General features: G+C 43.5%; 1 protein-coding gene across 1 annotated transcript in view; it reads left to right on the top strand.

Annotated features, from left to right (window-relative positions):
* The window catches only part of LOC115829366 (rho GTPase-activating protein 26-like), a 66,191-nt gene that overhangs the window by 4,965 nt on the left and 33,626 nt on the right, over nt 1-27,600 (top strand). The window contains 3 exon segments of the mRNA XM_030793458.1: nt 24,788-24,883; nt 25,700-25,761; nt 26,729-26,800. Of these exon segments, the coding sequence (XP_030649318.1) occupies nt 24,788-24,883; nt 25,700-25,761; nt 26,729-26,800 (230 nt within the window).

Below are 27,600 nucleotides of genomic sequence, written 5' to 3'. Positions count from 1 at the left end.
ACGCTGCCTTTTTTTTGTCCTCGTTAGTCAGTACTGTAAAAGTCGGAGATTTATGTGTCGGAGGGGAGGACGAGAGTGCGGAGGGGTTAGCCGGGAAGTTTTTTGTTTTGGAATCCTTCTTTACAGCATCCTTAGAATGGTGCGCTTATGGAAACGTTCGGTTTTATAAAAGAGACAGGCCGAGTTCCCAACAGGAAATTGCTCCAGCAGTTCATTGGGTTTAAGTGCATAAACATTGGAGGATAAGCTTTTGGTAGTCAAACAAAGTCAAATGAATGTTGAGCTAGAGCCTTTTCTTTCTTTTTTTTTTTCTTCAAATGAGCCCAGTAAATTTTGGTCAGTGACCTTACATGTCGTTATAATTTATTGTAGAACATTCCCTGATTCGTGAGGTAGAGATACTTGTGTTATCTGAGGCGTGTAAGCTGTCACACTAGTGATAGTGATGTTGTTTGTGATGCATCTCTTAGATGAAATATCATACACACATAGATCTGTGTGTGTGTGTGTGTGTGTGTGCGTGTGTGTGCGTGTGTGTGCGTGTGTGTGTGTGTGTGAGCGTGTGTGTGCGTGTGTGTGAGTGTGTGCGTGTGTGTGCGTGTGTGTGAGTGCGTGAGTGTGTGCGTGTGTGTGAGTGTGTGTGTATGTGTGTGTTTGATGGGGCATGTTGATACTGTAGATTTAGGAGATCAGAGGTGGGTCTTTGGCTTTCTCCGTCGACACATTGACCCAGCAAGTGCAGCCCTTTGATAACCGAGACAGAGTTTGGATGTTTGTGTGGAACTGACTCAATGAACACGTTTCTACCCTGTTACAAAGGCACCCATAAAAACGATTACATTTTGTTCCCCCCCTTGTGGCCTATGGGAATCTCTCCTTACCGTTACAGAAGAGATTTCATCATTTTTTTAGTCAAATCAGTGACACACCCCACTGTTTTCACATAATATGTTATGGAGCTTAGGCTCTTAACACTGACATTCTGCCCATAAACACTTCTGCCCCTATATCTTGTTTAAAAGAGAAAGTGAGAAAAATAGAGGAGCATTGAGCATTGCGCCCGAGGACAGGGTCCTGAGACTCTCCTGCGTTAGATATGAGATGACGTCCAGTCGCTCTCCTTCCAGTCGGGATGCTGGTGTCACTTCCCTCTGTGGGCTGACTGCTGCCGCCGCTGTGTTAACGATAGCACTCAGGGTTAGTCCTGCTGTCCTGTGTGTGTTCAAATGTTAAAGAAGCACAGGAACATGGAAGTTTCTGGAAACACGAAAGCCTTATTTGGGGCGGTTTGGGTCCTCACACAGGCGTCACAGAAAATGAATACTGGACTTCTGCTGTATGTGTGTGTGTGTGTGTGTGTGTGTGTGTGTTTTTGGTGCGGGTTAACACTTAGCACACTGTGTTCAGTGAAAGGCAGCGTGCCCCTCAGGGCTGATCAGGGCGTTGGCCATGATTCCTCCCATTTCATGTGCCTGGGGGGGGGGGGGGGGGGGGGGGGGTGTTGTTAGGACATGTTACAAGCTTGAAGACTGTTACTGCTTTCTCCTCTACTGGAGAGAACACAGGTGCTGTGGAATGAGGAGGCTCAGACAGGTGTTGTTTTTATTGGAGTCTTTATATTTTTCTTTTCAGCTTCGCTGGGTCACAATGGGTCACTTTTAACGTGGAAAGCGATTCCTCTCTCTCTCTCTCTCTCTCTCTCTCTCTGTGTCTGTCTCTTGTCTTTGTTTGATCTCATAACTGGGCCAGTTCCACGTTGTCAGATACAAACCTGTTCTGTTTCGTCCTCGTCTCTGCTGATTTTTATGGGGAGAGGAAATGCAGGTTCAGTCATAAGGAAGTACGCAGTGGAGTTACACAGAGCATAGAGCTGTTCAGGAAGACCACTGCAGAAATGTAATCATTCATATTTTTGATCAGTCTGCAGGGCTTTTTCTGGTTAAACTGACTCAATGAAATGATCCCACATCCATGTCCAGCTGAAGTTTTCAGTGGATGAGTTTATACTTTGAATGAGGTAACACACTTTTCTCAGACCTCCACCCTGTGTGTGTGTGTGATTTGTTGATAGTATTCTGTTTTCATTTTCATTTAAATGACCGTATTGTGGAATCTCCTCCCTCTCTCTCTCTTTTTGAAAGTTCATCTGTGGGTCAAGTGGTCACAGCTATGGAAAAGTGTGAACTTTGTCGCGTACCTTCTCAGTTTAAATGCTTCATCATCATCATCATCATCATCATCATCATCATCATCATTCCTGGTCTGGTCTTCAAACAAGATTAAACCCTGCAAGACTGGGTCTTGTCATTTTCTCTTTTATTCTCTCATTCTCTCGTTCTCTCTCTCTCTTTCTCTCTCTCTCTCTCTCTGAAAGCGTAGCATTGTGCAATAAGGTCTCCCCGTGGCCTGGCTCCCAGTATGGAGGACTGGTCTAAGTGTCCCCGTGCTGGGCCCAGTCAGCTCCCAGACAATAACCGTAGTGTTTCCAGGCCCCGGCCTGGTTTGGCCACTCCTCAGAGAAGGGACGGCCAGGCTTATGGAGGCTGGCACTGTGTCCTCGCGGGGAGGCGTCTCCTCCCGGGAGGCCCGGGGCTAAACGGTCAATGCGCCAGGGCAGGCTGGCCATGCTCAACCATCTGCTCCAAATGAGATCCTCTCAAAGGAGGAAAAAAAAAATCCATGTCTTAGATGTTTTTTTGTTTGTTTTGTTAAATAGGACATATTACAGGATGAAAGACTTTAATCTGGGGACAGCTATTCTTTCCCCTAAAAGATCAGTTTGCGGTTATTAATCTTGTTATCCAGTCTTACATTGACATGTTTTAATATAGTACAAAGGGGCTCAACAGTAATTTGGAGGGAAGAAATATTTTTGACTGAGTAGGTATCTAAAAATAAACGTTGTTTTTTCAATCTTATTGTAGTTATTTGTGTTATTTGCATTTGCGATTATATGAAAATAATGATTTTTACTTCAAAGCAGACACATGGATCAGTCTTGTTTTCCTGTCTTGTGAGCCTTACCATTGGTTTTTTGAGTGGAATTTGTGTTATTTTTTATAAGACTGAAGTTAAAGTGGTGAAGACTGACTCAGCGCCAGGCATTCCTGTTCTATCCTATGCTCTCTCCCATGCCAGGAGCTTTCAGTGCATTCTTCCCCCAGTAGCCTTCCCCCAGTAACACTTACAGCCCAGTTCTGACTGGATTCTTTCTCCAGTAGCCTTCCCCCAGTAACACTTACAGCCCAGTTCTGACTGGATTCTTTCTCCAGTAGCCTTCCCCCAGTAACACTTACAGCCCAGTTCTGACTGGATTCTTTCCCCAGTAGCCCTCCCCCAGTAACACTTAGAGCCCAGTTCTGACTGGATTCTTTCCCCAGTGGCGTTCCTCCAGTAACACTTATAGCCCAGTTCTGACTGGATTCTTTTCCCAGTAGCCTTCCCCCAGTAACACGTACAGCCCAGTTCTGACTGGATTCTTCCTGCAGTCTCTGCCCTCCAGTGACACTCACAGCCCAATGCCCAACTCCCAAGTCTTCCTGCTAATGAGTAACCATGATCAGAGACAACCTTCAGGAAGATGGTTTGCATTTACATAACACCTTTCATTCAAAAAAAAAAAAAAAAAAAATTTTTAGAGAAGGTAACATGCTCAGCGTTATTACCGAATGTTCTCGAATGCATCTAAACTGTTTTAAGAGTGTGACTACATTCATAAAGTATTCATATTGCAGGTGACCCTATAAAAGAAGAGAGATGAATTATTAACCAGTGGAATTGACTGGACTGCGGAGGGCTAGTCAATGGCTGTCATCTCTGCTTGCAGGCCATTCCCCCCACCCCACCCCCACCCCCCCCAGGCAGCTCTGTCCTTGTCTGCAGCGTCAGCAGGCCAGTCACAAGAGGTAACGCTAGAATGCCGGCCACCACAACAGTGTCCCATCAAAACCTTTCTAATGGTAAAACTAAAAAGCCACAACCAATGAGAGAACCTTTATTAGAACAGAAGGGTACAGACTTTTTTTTTTTTTTTTGTAATGTAGAAAATTGGCAGTTTGATTCTGCTTGGACAGAAGCTCTGTGAAAAAATGAGCTCGTTGTTAGACTGTTGTAGGTTTACCTCAGATGTGGCTTTTCTGTCCTGGAATGAACCTGCTATTATATTCCCCCTTTTCTTTCCTTTTCTTTCCTTCTCAACCCCCTGTTTTCTCTCTCCCTCGTCCGGGTTTTACTTTGTCCTCTCTCCTCAACTGTCAACCCCGCGTCCTTTAAATCGCACCGCGCCGCTGCTACAATTGTGTTGTTGTTTTCACTGTTGGCCATTTCTATGGATCTCTCCCATTGAGACTTAAAGAATTGTCTCTTTTTTTTGTTTTTTTCCTGTCTGTGCGGCGGAAATGACAGATGGCTGCCACTCCCATCCTCCCTTCTTTGATGAATTAGTCCTCTTCTTTCGCTCCCTGCTGCTGTCCCCTGACGAGCTCCAGATTAGCTCAGCATTAGATACGGAGGGGTCAGACAGTTTCAGCTCTCCCTCTCTCTCTCTCTCCCTCTGCTCTGGGATCCTCCTGTCATGTTGTTGTTGTGGGGCTTACCCCCCGCCCCCCCCCACCTCCCTTACAGCCTGTGCTCCCTAGAGGAGGAGTTGGGACGCTAGCTAGTGCGCCTTCGGGCCAACCTAAACAAATCACCACACGCAGCCCACGACAAGAAAGTGCACAAGCACGCTTCTTGGGAAATTCCCCCGTTCACCTCCAAAAATAAACGACCCTCTTCCCCCCCCTCTGACCACCTGCATATATCTGAGTTAGTGAAAGAAGGCCTGCGAGACAAAATGAAAAATCTAGTCTTTGGATTCTCGTCTAGAAGATGCGGTGGTGCTTACGTCTGTGCTTGGAGAGAAATTTTGAAGAGTGTCATTAGGTGACGGGGTGACGTCTGTTTGCGGACTCGTTCCAGATTGGAGGTGAAAACACAAGACCTCAGAGAAACCACAGGACTGACAGTTTTTCCTCCTCAAAATTCTCCTTTTTTATGCGTTTTTCAAAGCCAAACCCGCTTAACTGTTACGAAACTCACCCTGGCCGTTCTTTAATCTGAAAAGCTAGTTACACTCCACCTGAAATGAACAGCAGATTGTGCTTCCACACTTACTCATAATCTGTGATTCGGTTAAGCCATTAAATGACCTTTGAGATGGACTTTCAGATTTACATGACTTAAACGACGTCCAGGTTGTAATTCCAGACCCTGACACTGTGGAGACTTTGACGATAACATTTGGGTTTTTAGAATCAAGCAGATTTTAAGCCATTCTAGAATTTTCTTCCTTTCAGTCTTTTTAATCTGACATGTAGGCCTTCGTATGCTTATTTACATGTACACATTCTGATTAGGTTGAGGTTTTTTTGTTTTTTTTATTTGTGTCTGTTATGGCTTTATAACACATTTGTGTTGTAAATCTTTCCATAAAGCTACTGGATGATCTTTCTATGATGTTGTTTAGGCCTTTTTATTGGCTGATAAGGTGGAAGTGATGTGGCTGAAATGCTCATTGTCAGCAGTGACTTTTTACATTTTGGTCGTATAAAAGGGTTTAGATGCTGACATTTCTGCTAACCCTGTGCGTGTGCGTGCGTGTCTTATGGAAATGTGCCTGAGAAATGCCTCTCTTTTAAAAATGCAAAAAGATGATTTGCCAGCCCTCTAGACTGGTGGGAAATCTGCCCCACTGAGGCGAGCGGTGTGACCACCAGAAGTCCTGAATTAGAAAGAGAGCGTTTCCCCCTCACGCTGTGATGTCACGGGTTGGATTCACCTCAGGCTTGGCACGGCATAGAATCTCATGGTGAATTTGTGTGTGTGTGTGTGTGTGTGTGTGTTTTTCTGAGATGTGAGTATGAGAACAGGAGCGGACTGGGTTACACCGCCACAGGCTTCACGGGGCGGCAGAAGCTTGCAGGCCTCTACATTCACCTCATTATTCCTGCACACACACACACAGTCTCACATACATGCATGCATGCAGGCATCTCTTTAGCTCTCTCTCTCTCTCACACACACACACACACACACACACAGTCTCACATACATACATGCATGCAGGCATCTCTTTAGCTCTCTCTCTCTCTCTCTCACACACACACACACACACACACAGTCTCACATACATACATGCATGCATGCAGGCATCTCTTTAGCTCTCTCTCTCACACACACACACACACACTGATTCCAGTGTTTCAACTGTAATGCACAGCTGCTGTAACAACTTTGCTCTCTTTCGTTTTTGAACCTCAGAGGAGCGGAAAAAAAATGTATGTAGGGATGAGTGTGGTCAATTTTTTTTTGTTTTTTTTTTTCCCCCAGAGATGTATTGTTATTTACTTACCTCCTAACCCCAAACTGAAATGTCTGTATATAGCACACTGAGGCGCTCAGTTTCGGTCACCGGCTGGATGTGAATACATTTTCCACTGAGACATTAATAATTTGTGGTGGTCACCTTTAATCTGAGAGCCCCCTCTGTAGAGCATGTGCGTGCGTATGTGCATGCTTTTGTGTTAGCGTGTGTACATGTGCATGACGGCAAGTGAGACAGTGAGTGTGTGAGTGAGAGCTTGTGTTTGTGTGTGTGTGTGTGTGTGTGTGTGTGTGTGTGTGTGACAGAGAGAGAGAGAGAGAGAGTGCGTACATGTGTTAGTCTGTGTCTGTATATATGTGTGTGTCTAAGTGAGTGTGTGTATGTGCGTGTGTTAGAGAGAGAGAGAGAGAGAGAGAGAGAGAGAGCATACATGTGTTAGTCTGTGTCTGTATATATGTGTGTGTCTAAGTGTGTGTGTGTGTGTGTGCGTGTGTGAGAGAGAGAGAGCATACATGTGTTAGTCTGTGTCTGTATATATGTGTGTGTGTATGTGCGTTTGTGAGAGAAAGAAAGAGAGAGAGAGAGAGCATGCACATTAGAGAGAGGGTGTGTGTCTGGGCATAGCTCTTTGGGTGTATGGAGGAGTCAGACAGTAATCTGTATGGGGCAGCATCTTCTGTCTTGCCTTGATAACAGTCCCTCTGTCTGCTCACTCACACAGCACCCCTCACAAAGCCCATGGCAGGTTTTTGCATGTCTTAAAAAGCGAGAACGCTACATCTCTTTCCCTCTCTCTCTCACACACACAAACACACACACACACACAGTCAGACAGAGAGATTTACACCTACAGTGTAGGCCTACATAGCTGGAATGTATAAGGTCTCACTTCTGCTTGGTTACAGGAAAACACACCTCTGAGTGTCAGACAAATACACGAACACACACACACACACACACACACAGAAGTACTGAGGGTTTGAAGTTAACCGTCACGGCATGCTGCGTTAATAGGATTGCCTGGCTGACCCAGAATCCTCCCGGCAGGCACATCTCTACCCCCTGCAAGAAACAGTCCTCCAGGGATGCGTGTGTCTCGGTTCCTGCATCGTGCGCGAGGTGACCTCGACACACTTTGCGTTTTTTTTTTTTTTTTTGCAAAGATTATTTAGCCCATTGGCTCAGTGAATGATTTAAAAGCTTAATGTCTGTTCGCTGAGAGCGAGCCGTGTTTGAATGAAAGCCTACAAAGGATCAAAGACTGGTCTGATCTACCAACTTGTGATCTATTTCATTTTCTTTTTTTATGTAACATTATCTTCTTGACTGTTAATTAGCAAGGGCCTTGATTGAGAAAAGGCAGTGAACTGTACCCCCCCCCCCCCCCCCCTCCCCCTCCACACACACACACACACACACACACACACACACACAAAAACAGATGAAATAAAAATGCAGTTGTTCTCAGAGCCAGCTTTCAAGTCATCGACATTAACAAATCATACGCAAAGCATTTACACAACCCTTAATTCAAATACATGGCAGCATGCTGCCCACACTGGTTCTGTAAAACTTTTTTTTTTTTTTTAAAGTTGGCATACATTAACGGCAAGTCATGACTCCAACCGTTATGTAAAATATTTAACCTCGTTCAGAGGTAGCCATAAGGAGACATCACGTGTATGTTTATCTCATTCCACAGTTTATTGTTTTGTTACCTTTTTCTTTTTTTCAACCTGCGTTAAAATGAGCTACTCCATTCTTCGGTAACACACAGCCAGCTGGTGCACTGAGATGGGACACAATAAGAATGGGAAGTAACCCATAGGCTATGCCTCTGAGGTGTTACAGCAGAAGCGCAGTTTAACAACTGTTCGCTGCTGTTTGTGCTAACCGCTAACCATAGCAAACAGCACGTAAGTCTTCTCCCCCTCAGTGGCCGCTCTGTGTATGTGTGTGTGTGTGTGTAACCCTCCCCTGCTCTGCTCAGCCCTTTTTTCGCAGCGGCGCTGACTCGCAATGAGAGCTGACGGAATGAGGTCATAGGATCACTCGGTTGGTCGTTCAGCCTGGAAGCGGATGCTCCCTTTTCCTCCCCAGCGTCACACGGAGAGGATGAAGGAGTAGTAGACTACTATGCAAGGAAATGCTCAAAGAACCCAAAGCCCATAGCAGTTATCCCGATTCGTTGTCTGTTTTCCAGAATAGCAAAACTGCAGAAAAATACAGGTTACAACATAAGACTGTAAGACATTTTCATCACCATTACAACCAAATGTCTTTACGGTTTTGAAAATCTGAAGCGACAAAGTACTTGGATTAAAGTCGATATAAGTTGAAAACGCTCGTTAAATTCAGCTCTCCTTGCGTTGCCTGTCCTTGGTAAAAACCTCTGTGGTTGGTCTCATGAATCGCAGTCCTATGCGCACGTTTCTCAGCTAACTTTCACTTGAGACTGAAAAGCAGTGTTATTTGAAATGTTAAAAGCTAATTATCATGTAAGCCATATTATTACATTTCTATACATCGTTGATTATTAAATATCAAATATTTTTTGTTCCGTCAGGTGCTAAATCCTGCAGCTGACATTGTATCAGTGTTGTCTGAAAGAGGTCCGTGTTTGGTGTCCGTTAAAAATGTCAAGGCACGCCTCTTTTGCGTTACTTATCACCCTTCTGACCTTTGTACTCGTCTTTTTGTTTCCCCTTTAGAGGGTACAGTATAATTTACATACACAGTTGTCCTCAACGCTAGACTACTCTTTGAATGCTCGTGGGCTAAGTTAATATCACTGAATTGCTTTGAACTACCGTGACACACTCGCTTCTCTCCGTCCATACATCACATAAAAACGATGTTTTGTGTGTATGGCGCATGAATGGGTCTTTGTATCGCGCGTGTAGGAGTCTCATACGGAGGTCAAGTGTATAGTTGGAGGGGCACAAAGACACTCGGGGGCGGGGCTTGGCTGTGTTGCCAACATCAGAACTAACCCACGTTCTTGCGCCGGCTGTTTAGCGTTTACGTTAATGACTGCCTGTCCTCGATACTGCGAGCTAACAAGCTATTTACTCTAAACACTGCAAGAGATCGCCAACCTTATTGTTCTCATCTGGCTATTTTCTCAAAGTCACTGAACTAGTTTTCAGTAAGTCAGCTACGTTCAGTAAAGACTTTCTCCCTAACGCACCTGATGGTAGCATTGCTTCCGTAAAAGTACAACCTTGATGTAGAAATATCATGGATCCAAAGTACGAATGAGAATCTATTTCAGGATTCTTTATTAACAAACGTCTTTGTTTGACCAAAGTAGACACTAATTTATTCGTTAGTTTTCCAGTACAGAGCTAGTTACTTACTACATGTTATTCATTAGACAAACGCTACTCGTCATCTATTGGATAAGGCTAAAGCTGCAGTCATGTGACCCAGGATATTAATTCATAATTAGTTTATGGTATTGTATTGGCTAATTAGCTTTGTGTAGTTGAGTTTAGAGGTTAACAAAGCTCATTTAGATAATGTATCTGCTTAAGCACAGTGCAAATGTCACAACAAAAGAGTTCTGCTTTTCATCTATTTTTGCTGCCGGGGGTCTTATGCTGTTTTAAGAGTTTTATTATCTTTTTGTTGTGGGTAGTAGGACACTGCTGTATTTGAATTAAAATCTCACAAAAAGTACAACACAGCGGGGAAAAAAGAAAAAAGAAAAGAAAAACAAATGTTACCACTTAGCGTGTGTGGCAGTGCAACGTGCTACTGTTCTTTCCGCGTCCCTGCCTGTCTTCCTCTCTCTCGCTCTCTCTCTCTCTCTCTCGCTCTTTTTTTTGTAGAGAAAGCTCATTTTTAGGGGGGGTTGAGTTTGCTGCATCAGCATTAGGCGTGGCAAAGCCAAACTTGCTAAAAGAATGTTGGCAGTTTTTTTTTTTTTTTTTTTGGGAAATAATTAAAAAAAAAAAAGAAAGAAAAGAAAGAGAAAAAAAGAGGAAGAAAAAGTCTCTGTGTTCCTCATGGCAGCCCTTTTTGTGTCGGTTGCTAGGAGACGGAAGCTATGTGGCCGAACACTGTGGCCAGTCGGGATGGTAGAGGGAAGGATGGATACGGAACAGGCACAAAAAAAGAATGAAAGAAAGAGCGGGGGAACGGAGAGGAGAGAGGACACAGTCGCGGGGTTTCCCTGTCCCTCTTCCCCGACAGAGATTGTCATTTTGACTCTTTAATTGATGGCAGCCTTGGGAGAGTCGCTTGGACTTTTTTCCTTTTCCTGCTGAAGATTTTGTGGTTGCAGTGTTGTTTAGTCTGGCCATTGTCGATCCTAAGCCTGCGCTGGCTGCTCTCTGTGTGACTGAATAGTAGCGTAGGCACTTGGGTATGATAAAAATAACTCATACAAACCTAACATTACAGTCACCTTCTCTGTAGTTCCCGTGCTAAAGCGGCTTTCTGATTGCCCGGCTTGTGACATGCAGAGGTCAGTTGTTGTGGTCCCATTGAAACACCATAACTGTCCTTTACCATGTCTGTGTGTCTTGGAGTGGAAGTGTGTGCGTGCGTGTGTGTGCGAGCGCGTGTGTCTGAGGTGTGTGTGCGCATGTGTGAGGGGCGTATGTGTGTGAATGTGTGTGTGTGTGTGTGTGTGTGTATATGTGTGTGTGTGTGCATGCGTGTGTGCGGTAGAGAGAGAGCCTGTCGTTCCAGCGTTCACACATCTCTTTTGTTTCCCCACGGTGGCATTGGATGGAGGTGTGCATTAGCCTGGGTGGAGAAGGCGAACACGGGGTGACTCGTGACATGACGTTGTTTGTGGTGTACAATAGAGAGCCAGCGTTTGTGTTCTGGAAACACACCCTTTGTGTCTGCTAGCAGCTGGTTTCTATCATATCTGCATGTGTCAGCAAGAAGGCAGTCAGTTCTGTGTGTGTGTGTGTGCCTTTGTGTGTCGGTGTGTATGTTTGTGTGTGTGTGTGTCTTTTGTGTGTCGGTGTGTAAGTTTGTGTGTGTGTGTGTTTCTGTGTGTGTATGTGTCCGTGTGTGTGTGTGTGTGTGTGTGTGTGTTCTGAGTTGCTGTATGCTTTAAATTCAAAAATCAACAGTTTTGTTGTTCTGTCCTGTGTTGACTGCCACTCCCTCCCCACTGATGAAGCTTTACTGTAAATCAGTGTGTGCTGAATTCTGGGTCTGGGCCTCTCTCTTTTCCTTGGCCGCCTGACTCCACGTCTTTTTCCTACGGAAATTTGGGCCTTTGTCAGTGTCCCACTTTCCTTCCAGAGAGTTCTCTCTCTCTCTCTCTCTCTCATCCTCTCTTTCTTCCTTTCTGTCTCCCTGTATTGTCCTCTCTCTCTCTCCCTCTCTCTCTCTCTTTCTCCCTCCCTCAGTCTCCCTCCCTCACTTCTAACTTCTAGTCTGCATCCTCTTTAGCGGCTCTATGGTGAGGGACCTAGTGGCTGTATTTACACAAGTGAGAATCATTAACATATAATTGAGATGTACAAACAGACAGTGTTTAGAGGCTCATGTGTTTCCCCACGTGTACCTCACGGACCCTCACAGAATCACATGAATGTTGTACCTTTCAGTGTTTGTGTTATTGTGCATGTTGGTGGTGTGAAGCTGGTGTGTTGTTTTGTGTTTGTGGGCACGGCCTGCATACACAGTTATTCCCACCAACCACAACCTCATCTACATACGAGTCTTTTTTTTACACTTATCATTTTGTCTCTTCATGTTGTAAACAGCAGAGAAAACAGAAAATGGGTTCGGATTCCCTAATGCCTCATCAGTTGGCGTTTTCTCCTTCTCTAAAGTCATTGTTAGAAGACCAAAGATTAAAACAAACATCAGTCAGTGCGTTTTGAACACCCCTCCTGCCACTGTGGTTATGCTTGTTTGTTTGTTTGTTTGTTTGTTTGTTTCCCCTTTGAGTTTGAAGGCAGAGAAAGTGCCTGAGAATCGGGCAGATCTGAGTGATGTCTGATAAAGAGCGGAGTTTGGGGGGGGTGAGGGTGGGGGTGGGGGGGGCAGCTAACCAAGTGTGTGACCGTTTCTCACAAACATCCCCCTCTCGGAAGCTGCCATTCAGCGGCGTGCGTGTGTATATGTGTGTTAGAATCAGTGGGAAACCATCAGGGCCTTCAAGGTATTCAGAGAAGACCCCGGAATCCTCAGATGAAAAAAATAAAAAAAAAACATTTCTGATTAATTCTGTAATTAAAACAAAATGAATTTTAAATAAAATATCACCGTGTTGCCTGTCTGTAATATTATAGTGTTACGCCGACTTGTTTCTGTTGTTTTCTGTCCATGCACTGCGCATTAGAGTGATTTTTTGTTGGAAAAAAAATGCAACCAATCCGATATTTCCTTTGGTAGTCTCTGGGGAGAATATTTTCCATCCAGGGTATTCTATAACCTTGATAGAATGCCCTGACCATTAAATAGAATGAGAGTGTACATTTGGATTGACAGTTTGAACAACCAATCACATATGGATTTGTAGCCAATGGGCATATTCTTTCAGATTTTCGCCCGGCTCCAGGGTATTCTAGAAGACCCACCACTCGACATCTAGCAGTGCCAACTAGCGATTGATAGCCGGTGTCAAAAATGGCAACAGGTGGAGATGATATTGATGTAGCGGGTGGAGATGATATTGGTGTAGCAGGTGGAGATGATATTGATGTAGCAGTTAGAGATGATATTCATGTCGTAGGTGGAGATGATATTGTCGTAGCAGGTGGAGATGATATTGATGTAGCAGGTGGAGATGATATTGAGGTAATAGGTGGAGATGATATTGATGCAGCAGGTGGAGATGATATTGATGTAGCAGGTGGAGATGATATTGTTGTAGCAGGTGGAGATGATATTGATGTAGCAGTTAGAGATGATATTCATGTCGTAGGTGGAGATGATATTGTCGTAGCAGGTGGAGATGATATTGAGGTAATAGGTGGAGATGATATTGAGGTAATAGGTGGAGATGATATTGATGCAGCAGGTGGAGATGATATTGATGTAGCAGTTGGAGATGATATTGACGTAGCAGGTGGAGATGATATTGATGTAGCAGGTGGAGATGATATTGTTGTAGCAGGTGGAGATGATATTGATGTAGCAGTTAGAGATGATATTCATGTCGTAGGTGGAGATGATATTGTCGTAGCAGGTGGAGATGATATTGATGTAGCAGTTGGAGATGATATTGTTGTAGCAGGTGGAGATGATATTCATGTCGTAGGTGGAGAAGATATTGTCGTAGCAGGTGGAGATGATATTGATGTAGCAGTTGGAGATGATATTGTTGTAGCAGGTGGAGATGATATTGACGCAGCAGGTGGAGATGATATTGATGTAGCAGTTAGAGATGATATTCATGTCGTAGGTGGAGATGATATTGTCGTAGCAGGTGGAGATGATATTGATGTAGCAGTTGGAGATGATATTGATGTAGCAGGTGGAGATGATATTCATGTCATAGGTGGAGATGATATTGATGTAGCAGGTGGAGATGATATTCATGTCGTAGGTGGAGATAATATTGACGTAGCAGGTGGAGATGATATTGACATAGCAGGTGGAGATGATGTCGACGCACATTTACTACGTGCCCTTTTCAAGAGGACCATTCACTGAAAAGTAATTTCATTTCCACTCGTCTTTTCCAACAGAGCAGCGCTGATAATTACATCGTAGTAGCTGTCTGGCTCTAACAGGACTAATTCCTGAGAGTGCTCTCACTTTCCTACTGAATGGTCCTCTACTCAATTTTAGGGGTAGGTCTTGACTGTACATCATATTAACCTCATACTGATGAAATACCTCTGTTGATGGTACATCAGACCCCTGAAACATTTTGCACGAGTATGAGATTCATTTAAAGCAGTAACGATTCTTATTGAAGACTTAGATGAAAACAAACATGTCTAATGAATAGTACGCATTAGCCCAGTGCCACGTGACCATTGGTGGTTGTATCAGAAGGTCTTGGCTTGGATTCTGTAACAGGACACAAGTTTCGAAATAGTTTTTTTTTTTTTCTTCTCCTTCAAAATAGTTTTTTTTTCTCCTCTCCACGTTGAACTGCAGCACAAGTTTTTAATTTTGCATTACAATCTGTAAATGCATGACAGAGGATATTACTCAGTTGTTTGTGCAGAACGCTAGGAAAGTGGATACAGAATCTATAACATCATCTTCTGACATCAGTGTTTCATCCTGTTCTAGCTGGTTTAAGGGTCAATGACACGGGGAGGGGGTGGGGGGGTTAAGGTTCAGTCATGTTCGTTAAAAAAAATCATACTGTATTATCCTATTTCTCCTTTATGAGAAAGCTGCTGTGTTTTGTTGATAAACTGTGTTTTGGGTTTTAGAGGTTTAAAATGTCCAAGAACAGACGTTTTTGTGAAGAGAGAATTTTGCAAGTAAAATTCTTACATAGTTTGGCATGATTTTATGTCAGACTGCTGTATAAATCAGAAAATATGGCTCAGCAGTCTGGTTTTAAGAAAATCTGTAAGAAACATTTGCGTAAAAACCAACTTCTCCAAATGCCAAAGTGTTACCAACCCAAACAGCCATTTTATAAGATTTGAGTAGATTTCAGCAATAATACAGGAAATGAAATTGCAAGGGTGAAGCAAAAGGAGCCATCTGAACCATCAGCAAGTACTCCCCCCTCCATACACACACACATACACACACGCGCATACACACACACGCATATACACGCACACGCATATACACGCACACACACATATACACGCACACACACACACGCACGCACACGCATGCACACACACATACACACACACACTCACACGCACAAGCACACATACACACACGACTGTGTGAAGTAATTTGACATTTTTCATTCAGATTTGATTTGGTTAGTTCAGCTCTCCATGTCAGTTTGAAAATGCGTTTGTCTTGTCAAGTGTGTATTTATGTAAAAACACAGAGGTGTGTACTTGAATTCAAGGTGAGCTAAGTCTTAACAGGCAAGCAGCTGCCAAAATAAAGGAAACCCATAAGTAAATGAGGGATGGAAAATATACGGAAAAACAGGTGTGTCCACACAGCTGTGACCCCTAAATTAATTAAACAATTAACATCCCCTCATTACTCAGGGCTTTGTGTGAAAACACTGGCCCAGTCAGGCCCAGACACACATTACATTGGCTTCCATGGCTGGAGTCAGTTATTCTGAAAGGGAGGCAACTGCTGGGGCACACTTGGCAGATCACCATGGCGACAAAGGCCGCTCAAGGTGACAGAAGTCAGAGTAAAGGACGTGAGCTGTTATTTGAAATGCGTGTTCTCCTCGCCCGGCGAGGTCTGGGCCTTGTTTGGAATCGAGAGGCAAAAGAGAGGAGGAAGATCTGCAGACAGGGTCACGCAGGGTGTGAACTCGCGGTTTCACCAAGCTCAGCCCGTGGAGAAGTTGCACTGTGATTGGGTGGCAGGGTGTTATGCCACAACGCATGAGAGAAATGTTTGCATCTAAAGGGTGGCAGGGAACACGGGCAGTGTCTACTAAACGACAGAAAAGAAAAAAAAAAAAACAGTGATATGCTCAGATGAACTGTCTGACACCCTGTTGTTGCCAGACAGTGTGGCCTGTGATGTCGGGCCCAAACAGACTTCTCCCACGGTTAAACGTTTTGTCCTCTCTGTTATGGCCTGAGCTACGTTTTCCTATCATGCTGCAGGTCCGGTCAGACCTCCAGAGAACAAAGCAAACACTGATAAACTCAGCGCCAGTGTGAGCTATCACCTTCATCCTGCAGTGAAAACGTTTCTGTCCTGATGGGAGTGGTCTCTTTTAGGATGACCACACCCCTTACCCCCCAGGCCATGTTTCATCACATAATGGTCCAGTGAGCTGGAAAACGATGTAAGCCGTACACCATGGCCGTCTCAGTCACCGATTCTCAGCCCAAACAAACAGGCAGGGGAGATTCTGGAGCCGTGCCCGTGAAAGTGGTTTATCCCTGGGCTCACTGAACCTGTCTGGGCAGTTTGGGGTGGCACTGTGTCCCACTGGAACATGTTCTGTCAGCGTGCCCTTTGTTCTGGATGTTTAACAATGTAAACATAATTATTCAAAATCAAAATGCCTCCATCATTTTTTCATTGTGCCAAATGGAACATAATGACAAGTGTACCCATTATTTTCTACAGTGTTAAATCATTTTTTTTTTTTTGCACTTTGTATGGGGTGTTTTTGCATTACTATGGGAAATAAATTCTTTGTTCCTCTATATACTTGTAAATGGAAGGTCACTGGTTCGATTCCCTGGACCGACAGGAAACGTCCAAGGCCTTACCCCTCCATGGGCAAGGCACTAAAACCCCCAGCTTATGTGCCCCCAGCTCCCTGGGTGCTGCGGCTGCTTGCTGCTCCGAGTGTGTGTGTGTGTGTGTGTGTGCGTGTGTGTGTGCGCTCACTACAGGATGGGCTCAATGCAGAGGATGAAATCTGCTACGGTGATCTAAAGAACTCTGATTTCTGTTTCTGTTTTTACTTTAGATACGACAATGATTAATATTCAAGTTTTAATTCATGGCAAACGCATGAATAAAATATTGTTTGTTTTAAATGTACTGTTACACAGCTTGACAGTGTCTGGGTAGTAAAATCAGATATGATATCTAAAAATTAACTCTATGTCCTAAGTTACACAAAAGTGATATGCCTACACAAATACATTTCTGTGGCCTGAAGAACACATTTTAAATCCATTTTTTTCAGCACTTTTTCAGCACTGATTTGAAAGAACCATGACTCACAGTTTTTAAGGAGGAGGGTTACACCAACGTATGCTTGTCCTGTGGATCATTAAGACGGGCTGACAATGCAGAAAAGATGGACACCGGACAATTCGTCACTTCCTGTGGGGGTCAGCACAGAGGTCTCAGGACAGCATGGACGTCAAGTGTCCATTTCCATTAGTGTTTTTTTTTTACGCTGGTGTCCTGTGTCCTCCTCATTCCATCCTGCACTTCCTTCCTAAGGCTCTGTCACTATAAACATGCTAACTCTTTGGGAATGAGAGGAAGAAATGCTACTTAACAGTACGACCATTAAAGTGCAGTTGTCAGAGAGATGGTTTGTGTGTGTGAGCGCGCGTGTGTGTCTGCGTGAGAGGGAGAGAGAGAGAGAGTGTATCTGAGGTTAAGAGTAGAGTGATACAGTGCAGATTCAAGGCTTCTGTCTGAGATCCTCAGACCTAAAACCAGGTTTCTAAGGGCTTTCCATGGTTGAGAAAAGACAGGAAGTGAGTTTACCCTTGAAAACTCTAAAGAGGAGTAAGTTAAGACTTGTGGTGGTCCCCAGACAGCTGACGTGATCCAGCCTGACTTCAGCTCTGGGTTTTCTGACCGTAAACCTGGAGAACATGTTAGTCTGAGAGAGCGTGTGCAATGAACATCTGGAAAGAAACATGACAGCATACTACAGCCTTTGCTAAAGAGAGAGAATTGTCTCATCGCTGTCTTCTGGCAACGTTCTGACAAGAGAGGAGAGGGTAAAACCTTCCGAAGTGTCAGAGACTAAGTGTCTGGCAGCAGCAAGTCAATACAAACACACACACACACACACACACACACACACACACAATACATGCACATGTATATATTCGCAACACACACACACACACACACACACACACACACAATGCATGCACATGTATATATTCGCAACACACACACACACACACACACACACACACACAACATGTACACATATAGACACTCAAAACACGTTCACACATGCAAACGCACACACACCACGCGTACTCACACACACACACACACCCATACACACACACACAATACATGCACATGTATATATTCGCAACACACACACACACACACACACACACACACACACACACAACATGTACACATATAGACACTCAAAACACGTTCACACATGCAAACGCACACACACCACGCGTACTCACACACACACACCCCCATACACGCGCCACTGCCTCCTGCAGTGTTGAGTAAACGTCTCCTAATTGGCCACGGTGGACAGGGTAGCTTGTTTTGGGTCAATTTCACAGTGCTGTGACTTTGGGAGTGCTGTGGTTTGAAGTAAAGGATATGAGATTAGATTAGCATTGCCTGTAGAGACTGGTCTAATGACTCTCTCCCGTTGAGTTATAGGTTTGTCAAGCACCGCTAAGAGCAATACTCAACACGGTTTATAAACATGTTTTTTTTTTGTTTGTTTTTTTCTCTCTCCCCTGCTTAGACTGGAGCTTCATTCTATGGGCCCACGACAGCCAATTAAAACTAGTGGGTCACTATTTAGATGAAAGTTTTATTTTATCGTAACATCTGGCAGACTGAAAATGTCGGAACCACAAACATATGGAAGATAGGGCTTATCTTTGCTCAGTTCCAGAGGAGTATTGATTGACACACCTAAACCACCTTGGGTAAACAGCACTGTGAGGAACAGACTAAGGCTGTTGATCTGTGTGTTTCTGCAGAGTCTAAGTCAGTTTATAAACCGACAATTAACCTGTTTAAATAAAGTTAAATGTTTTAAAGCAGTCGAAACAGAGAGGAACTAACTGCTACTGTATTGTTTCAGTAGGAATATATTAAAAGGGGGACCTACTCTTTCTTGTATGCTAATCATAAGGTATGTACCATAGCAAATAAGGTTTTGCTTTGATTAAAACACCGATAAGCAGTCTGTAGTATATCCATAGTGTAGTTTCTAACACTTAATTAATTCATGAACTAAGTTATTGGTAAGTTTGTCTTGCTAGCCTACAGAATAGTGGATTGTTCCACTGTTTCATGTGGCAGTTTGTGGTTGTAGCTCTCACAATATGTACTCAAACATTAATTGGAATAAAATCGTTTATTTATCATTTTCTGTCAAAATCCAACAGCTTTGTTGGGTATGACCTGCCCCCCCCCCCCCCCCCCTTTTTTTTTCAGTCATAATACTCTGCTCTGTTGGGGCTTGTGTGCTTGTCTACACACACACACACACACACACACACACACAGACCTTGAATAATGGATTACTCCTTCATACCAGTGACTGATGGGCTGACCATGAAAAATGAGATTTAGGCCTGTCCCTAAAGCCTTACCACAGCCCAAACTCCAGTCTCTCTGATAACACCACACGGGTTTCCCTCTGATCGCACAACCGCACCTGCGTCTGGGTGTACTGGTTCCAGTAAGGCCTGGCCGTCTACTCAGCTCTTCTCCTCTCATATCCTCCATCCTTCTCTCCAGAACACACCAGACAATACTTTAGTGGAGCTCTAAACTGTAAATGTGAGATCAGTACATACACTCTCCACAAAGCTTTGATTCATTGGCTTATTTCAGTTTTGTCAACATCCCTAGTGTTCGACATAACTCTGTCTTAAAGACTGAAGATAAAAGATTAAGAAGAAAGTTTCTTTTGTGGAGATGTCGTGTCAGATAAACATTTTGTGGTGGAAATTTCATGGTAAGCTTTAGAATAATTTTGTTTTTGTTTTCTCTTTTTTGAAACATTACTATGGAAACTGCCCATTAAACTATGCTGGGTGCTATGAGGAAAAAGTTCCAGAACATTCTACTATTGTGTCACAGTAACTGTCTTATTTACTCTGTTTACGGGTGTCTGTATCTGCGTGTGAGTGTCTGTGTGTCTAGTGTATGTGTGTGAAAGGGAGAGAGAGAGAGCGAGAGATTTTTTTAATGGTCTGAACATGTGCTTCCAAACCTTTCTCTCACAGTGTCATTCAGATTCTGTGTGCCGTGCGTGTTTCCTGTTGATGTGGTTTTGGAAGGCAGAGGATGTATTAGTATGTGTGTGTGTGTGTATGTGTGCCTGAGTGCATGCCTACGTGTGTGTGTGTGTGTGCGCGCGCGTTTGTGTCTGTGTGTATGTGCGCGCGCGTTTGTGAGTGTGAGTGTGTGTGTGTATAGAGAGAAAGAGGACAGATCTTAAAAAACACTGCTGACCAGGCCGGTTCTGAGAGCGTCTTGTTGTGTGGCCTGAGTCTGACCGTCCTCCTGCGGTGGCACTACTCTGTTTATGTCCAGGTCCTGTCCTTCACTTCCTTCTGAAAGGAAGGATGTTTTTAGCCCCTGTGACAATGACTGCAATCCACCGCCTCACAACTCCACCCTTTGGCAGTGACTGTGCTGTATTACACTGCTGTCAGCTGACTAAGGCACACTGTGCATCCACATCTTTACATACCTTTTTTTTGGGGGGGTTGTTACCTCTTTTCAATTGTACTATTATATTATCCTCATCTCCAAGACTTTGCTTGTCTCTCGTCAAAATATAAAAACAGATCATTTTATTTCAGAGGACTGTTTGCCCAGTGCTTCTGCACCCTCTCTGCAAAATGAAATCGATTTTGAAAACTCTAAATAAAATCAGCTTCTTTCTGCAGAGTCAATGGAGGGGGCGCATGAGTCTGACACTCGTGTGTGCCACCCCCCCCCCCCCCCCCCCACCCCCCCGGCGCCTGCAGAAAAAAGCTGATTTTTTTAGAGTGGGGGGGTGGGGGGTACAGGCACACGAGTGTCTGTCAGAGAACTGAGGCTGAGTGCCGTACTGCTGGCCTTAGGCCACGCTGCATGAATACATCACACGCCCCAAACCCCAAAGCCTTTTCAGTAGTGACTGCCATCAGCGTCACTTTCACTGAAAAACTTGTTGCCATAGTTGAGATTAAGCGATTATTGCGAACTGCGGAGTTTAAAAGGGTGATGTTTTTGTGCGAAGTCCAGTGCAGATGGACTTAGTTATGACTCACTGAATAGAGAATTTGTAAGAGTTTTCTGTTAAGTCGTGCTGGGTTTATAGTGGTGTTGTTTCATAGGGAACACATGCACATGTAAATACATGCGGTGGAGATCGAGATCAACTCCTGTGAAGTTTAGGTTCAGCAGAACTTGATCACAGCCGTGATAACGCTCCATTATATCTCTCACATTGATATCTCTGGCCTGTCTTCTCGTCTTCTCTATTTTTATCATTCTCTCCAGTTTACACCCCCCCCCCCTCTCTCTCTGTCTCTCTCTCTCCATCTTTCCACCACTGTCTTCTTACCTTAAATAACTGTACAGATGGAGGTTTAATGCATTCCACTGGCTGTAACAGTACAATTTTCACACTTAGCTGGAAAGAACAAGCGTATAATGGGGTGGAGATTTTTAGAGGCCTACACATCAAAAAAAAAAAAAAAAAAAAAAGCCTGCTGTGATGTCATAGCTGGCTAAAATGAGAAGTGATACTTGAAGACACTATATGTAGGCCTGTGAAAGCAGAGCAGAACACTTCTCATTGTCTTTAAAATCTAACTGACTTCAAAAGCTAAACTGTCCTGTTTCTGCTCTGACACTTCGGTTGATTTCCTGTGTGTGTGTATGTATGTGTGTGTGTGTGTGTGTGTGTGTGTGTGTGTGTCAGTGTGTCTTTTCTGATGACTGAAGTCTGGACAGCACTGCTGTGTTGCCAGGCAACTCACAGGAAGCAGAGGGCAGTGTAGAGGAGGAGAAACGAGATGAAGGGGAATTCTATCATGTAGAAACAAGAGGAGAGGAGAGGACAAGGCGGGGGGGGGGGGGGGGGGGGACTGCTGGCTATTTTTAGCTCCTTTCACTACTGTACTTTGCTATCTCTCACTCAGTCTTCCAGGGCATGAAATGCCTAAACAACAGCACCATGGTAACCTCCTCACACCATGCCTCTGTTATCAGTGTGTGTGCTGACAACAACTTGTCCACTCTGGACCCGACATCTTCCTGATGTCTCTTTGTACAAACAAATTGGTTCGTATGGCGACTTGAGATTCCACTAGCTTTGTTTGTGAGGTCGAATCCACTCAGCGTGCCTGTGTCTGAGAATACGTAAAAGCCGTTTTCCAAAGCACTTATTCACTAATGCCCTCTGTCTCTCTTGACCCACGTCTGACTTAGTAGAGCAGTGAAGTCAGTTGTGTGTGAAGTGCAGTTAGGAACAGACCTAAATGTCATAGATAAAACTATAAAACAGAAATGCAACTGATGAAATTGCGCTAAACAAATGCAGATATGTTTTTATTGGTGGGGATGTTCCCTCCCTTTGTCTACACAGTTTTGAGTTTTTGTTTGCTGAGCAGCTGTCATGGTTCCTGTTTGATATAGCGTTTGAAGTCAAATAAACGTAAAGGCGTAGCATCGTATCATATCGTCGTGATATTGTTTTTTAGGCAGTGGACTGAAGTAAAAATGTGAAGGACGGACCATCTTCTGTTTTCCTTCGTTGGTTCTCGCCAATGCTGAGAAAATCAAAACATCAGTAGAGACTGAAGAGGCCTTGGTGTTGACGCGACATGAAGGATTTGGCGCGTTGGCTTGGCAGCCCCACGGATCGCAAAGCTTCGCATTAAGCGGCGTGGGCTTTGTTACAGCTAGATCTCTGGAGTTTAGTTCTGTTAGAAACACAAATCCAAACAGAGTACTGTAGCGCGGGCCAAAGAAAAATGGATTTCATATTTGTTTCATTTGCAATGGAAAGAGTTTTTAACATGGAGTATCAAAAGTGCCCCAGATATGTTTTCAGTATTCATCCATTAAAGATTAAATGTGCATTTCAGCTCGCGTTGCATTTAAAATCCGTCATTTGAATCATTCGACCGTATCAAAGGCCACGTACGCGGACTGGCGTCCAAGCCTTGCGAACGAGACATTGATAAATCGCTGAAGGGCTAGCCCAGCACGAGGGGATCAGTTTTGGTCTCTTGGACTAATTTTAGACGTTAACGCTTAAAATCGAGCCGTAAGGAGTTAAAACAAAATGAGGTTTACTGTGTCCACGTTGTATGGCCATGAAGTAAGTGAATGCTTTGCATTCAGTTTATCGTCCATTCGTAAAACAATTGGCTTCGCTCAGATTAATTTGAGGAATCTAGATGTTTTATGTGGGCTTCTTTTTAATGTTTCTTGGATTCAGGTGAACTGCTGAGTTAGGACTTTCTGAGTCATGCGTTTAGTCAGTAGCAAATACAAGAAATACTTGCGGTTGAGTTAATTTTATACACTTATCAGACTAAATTTTCCTAGGGTTTCTTCTCTCTTTTCTTTCCCCTCTTTTTCCATTATACATAATAATCAGCTGATTTTTAAATAGAACATAAACCAAGACGAATTTTGCGCGGGCTGCAGCTGACAGCTGCCATGCAGTAAAGTTTCACGGTTTAATTCAGTTTTCTGTTTTTTTTTGTATTTCTCACAAAAGAAACACAACATCTTAAAGGTATTTTTGCCGCTCTGTAAACATAAAAACATAAAATGAAACATTACAAAATATGTTAAGGAGAAGGATTAAGAAACATGACAGATCTGCTGTATTTGTTTTGACTCATAATTCTGTCATTGTTATTTCCTGAAAACCGCTGCTTACTCGCTCAGTACACAATTTGCCGTATGTCGTATGGCAGCAAGGAATTCACCAGAGGCCCATCGCTCGGTTTTTACAGAGATATGTTACTAATCGGTGACAGCTGTTATTAATCGGTTATACCTATATGACCTTTTTCACTGGAACTCAGCATAGTTCAGACGTTCAGTACTCAGTCCAGTTCATACGCAATTCATTTCTGTGGTTAAAACTTATGATCCTCGGTAGTTTGGACTGGACATTTTTCCACTCCATAAACTTAACTTAACAGCCAACCCTGATGTCAGGACACAAAATCCATTTTTTTCTGGCCTGCGAGGACTGTGGGGGAAAAATAACTGCGTGATGATTATCTAGTAAACATTAAAACCTGACATGTGATCAGTTACACTGCTAGGCAGTTACACACAACAAGCATGTAGTCTGCAAATCGTTAGATGCTGTGCATTCCTGTTTACCACAGTACTGTTGAGTCAAGTTAAATTCTTGCGCTCCTTCTGGTGGGCAAGTTCTTAATTCCTCTCCAACATCTGTGAACGTACAGGGGTTTGTAAGTGTACCGAGCTTTGTAGGTCTGCTTTCTAAGGGGTGGGGTGGGGTGGGGTGTTTTACATTTGCTAAGGCCTTGCAGAACACTCGAAAAGTAGAACTGAAGGTCTGCGTTTTGTTTCGTTGACCGGTCACGAGTGTAAATCTGTCCAGACAGAACACACGCGTAAGGTGCTCCAAGTATCATTATTACTCACTTGTTCAAGGATTCTCATGTTCTCCTTTTTTTCCTGAGTGCTGTTTCTCTTCCGCTTTGTCTGTCTTCTCCTATCTGGTATCTCTCTCTCTCTTTTTTTTTTTACTCTCGCGCTCACACGATTCTTAACATAGCCCATAGGATGTGAAACTACCGCGTTTTTTTTAATCTTTTACAGCTGGTATCCGCGTATTCTTAAAAACGCAGTTTACTTCTCATTTCTCATCATCACCGCTTTCTCCTCTTCCCCTGTGTGCAGATCTGTCCACCGCGAAGAGGAAGTTTGCAGAATCACTGAATGAATTCAAGTTTCAGTGCATCGGGGACGCGGAGACGGACGATGAGATATGCATTGGTAAAAAAAAAAAAAAAAAATCTCACCACTTCTTTTGCTGTGCAACAGTTTCGCAGCTTTTCAATTTATAGCTGACACTCTGAGTGTGACGTTTGTCCGCTAACGCAGTGTCGCTTTATGCTTTGACCATTTAGTTACATCACGTTAAAAATAAAACATGGACAACTGAAACTATCTCACAAACAAAGAAACCAGTACACTAATGAAACTTAGCCGTTTATTTTTAACATGTCAACTTTCTGTAGCACTGCAAAGTCTGTATGTGCATACCTCAGTCAAATACCTGCGTACTATCTCTTTGTAAATGAGGCATTTTGTCGAGAGAAGTTGACTGAGACATAAATGAATGTCTTGACTTACTCTATACTAAAGCAAGTTTGTGATTTAGAGGTTATACAGTTCTTATATAATAAGCCTTTTTTGGTATGAAATTAAAGGCGTAATATCTTTCTAAGTGAAGGGATTATTGTGAAAACTGAAAGTTTTTAGTCTGTTTGGCATCTTATTTGGAAACTCACAAGCGTCATGTTAGCAAGAAGAAGGGACTCATTAAAAAGCGTGCTTTCAAAATGCAGAGGCTTGTGACGTGCTGAATCATGTATGTGCTTATGAAGATGAAAAAACGTAATGTTCATTTAAGTTCAGTGAAAATCCTTTTTATAGTTTCTCAGAAAGTTAGAATGCAAACTATTTCTTTCTTTCTTTGTTTTTTTCACAGTTGGCTTCCAGTCAGTGAGTTGCACTTAATAGTGATGCTTTCTAGGCTGTAATTAATGAGATGTTGTGAATCTTCCTTCTTTCTCTCTGAATGTGCAGCAAAGTCACTGCAGGAGTTTGCTGGAGTTCTGCAGAATCTTGAGGATGAGAGGACCCGAATGGTAAGTGCACCTCTGTTACTGCTGTGAACATCATCATCATCATCATCAAATCCAAATTTCACCATCATCACCTGTGTCACCATCACATCTACCGGCACCACACTGTCCCAGTCACCATCAGCTCCACCGCCATCGTCATCACCATCATCATAATCATCACAGTATTCATTAACTCCACCTTCACAGTCTTAACCATCACCTCCATCACTGTCACAGAAGTTAACCCCACCATGACCATCATCACCTCCACCCGCATTATCAGCTCTGTCACATCCTTTTCACTGTTCTTATCCCAGTGAGTGGTGGTGTAGACCAGTGGGTGTCAGCTTCAGTCCCGAGGGCCTACTGTCCTGCACGTCTTTGTTTTAACCCTTCATCACGAAGGACTGACACGCCTGATTCCACTTATCGATTAGTCCCCAAGCCCTTGATTAACCCAATGAACTGTGATGATGAAGAGTTAAGAGAAGGATGTGCAGGACAGGGGGCCTTTGATAACCAAGTTCATGTGGACCCTAGAAAGGAACGGTCGTGTTTTTCTGCGCTGAGTGCAATCCTGTTGTCTGCGTTGGAATCGCAGAACCTGTGGACATGACTGAGCGTACATGTCGTGGTTTTCAGAATCTTCGTCGTTGTCGTCGTCATCGTCATCGTCATCGTCATCGTCATCATAATAATCGTAATCAAGTTCAAGTTTAAGTTTATTTAAAGTCCAGTATCACGGTTTACAGTCTCAAAGGGCTTTACATGCCCACAGGATTACAACAACCAGAGCAGGGTGGCACCACCTGACTTGATCCTCATAGCGGGCAAGAAAAAACTCCTCAAAAAAAACCCAGATGCTAGGGAAAAATAGGAGAAATCTTGAGAAGGAATCACACATGATCCTTGTAGTGCAGAGAGGAACGCTTAGATGACACATTCCGATCAGTCCTTTAATGTTTTTTGTCTTTTTATGCTTTTACAGATTGAGAATGCCAATGACGTTCTAATCACGCCGCTGGAGCGGTTCAGGAAAGAGCAGATTGGAGCTGCTAAGGTATGTCATTACCCAGCCATCAAACAAACTTCACACACGCACGGATGAAAAACTCAGTAAAGTTTTCATAACAGGCTTCACTGACAGCCGTGTGAATGATCACTGGTCTATGATAATGTACAGACACCTCTCCGTGTTCAGCTTTGTTGTTGAGCATGTTAAAACTTTGTAATTTTATAGATGAACCCCCAGGCTATTTCGTAGAAGTTCTGGTGGCATGTTTGTCCTTGTGTCACGTCACATACAACGGTCATTTGCATGTTGTCGTACACTCTTTTGATGGTTAAGTAGTGTCGACGTCAAGTTGTGCACACTAACCTCAGATTTCAACTTGAACAAAACACTGTCAAAATTTGACTTTAAGTGTAAAAAATATCATACTGTTAGATAACCCAAGTGTTATGAGTTTGGTGATGAGGTGTTATAATTTTTGGTATGATGTGACACTTTGGGTCATTGTCAGATCAGTATCAGGATTAGCTGCTTCAAGAAGCCATAGAGAGGTCGCACACACAGTAGCATTAATTGCGCAACAGTGCCATCTGTCAGCTAATATGAGTATTGCACCTCCTTTGGGCCGTGTGGCTTGTTCGCGGTGAGGATTTCTGAGAATCACGTTTCCTGGAATTTCTCAACGGCCGCATTTGCCAGCACCTTTAGAGTGAAGCAGTGAAGTCTCGTGTTTTCTGCATTAGACTCTGTTTTTCATCTGCTGTAAACAGGTGTTGTTAGTTTTCTGGGCAAACACTGTGATGTATGATCAAGATGACATCAGTCTGAAGCAGGTGTTTGATTCTGAT

The sequence above is a fragment of the Chanos chanos genome, chromosome 16 (genome assembly GCF_902362185.1).
Source record: "Chanos chanos chromosome 16, fChaCha1.1, whole genome shotgun sequence".
Taxonomy (NCBI): Eukaryota; Metazoa; Chordata; class Actinopteri; order Gonorynchiformes; family Chanidae; genus Chanos; species Chanos chanos.
This window is presented reverse-complemented; position numbering and strand designations above follow the sequence as displayed.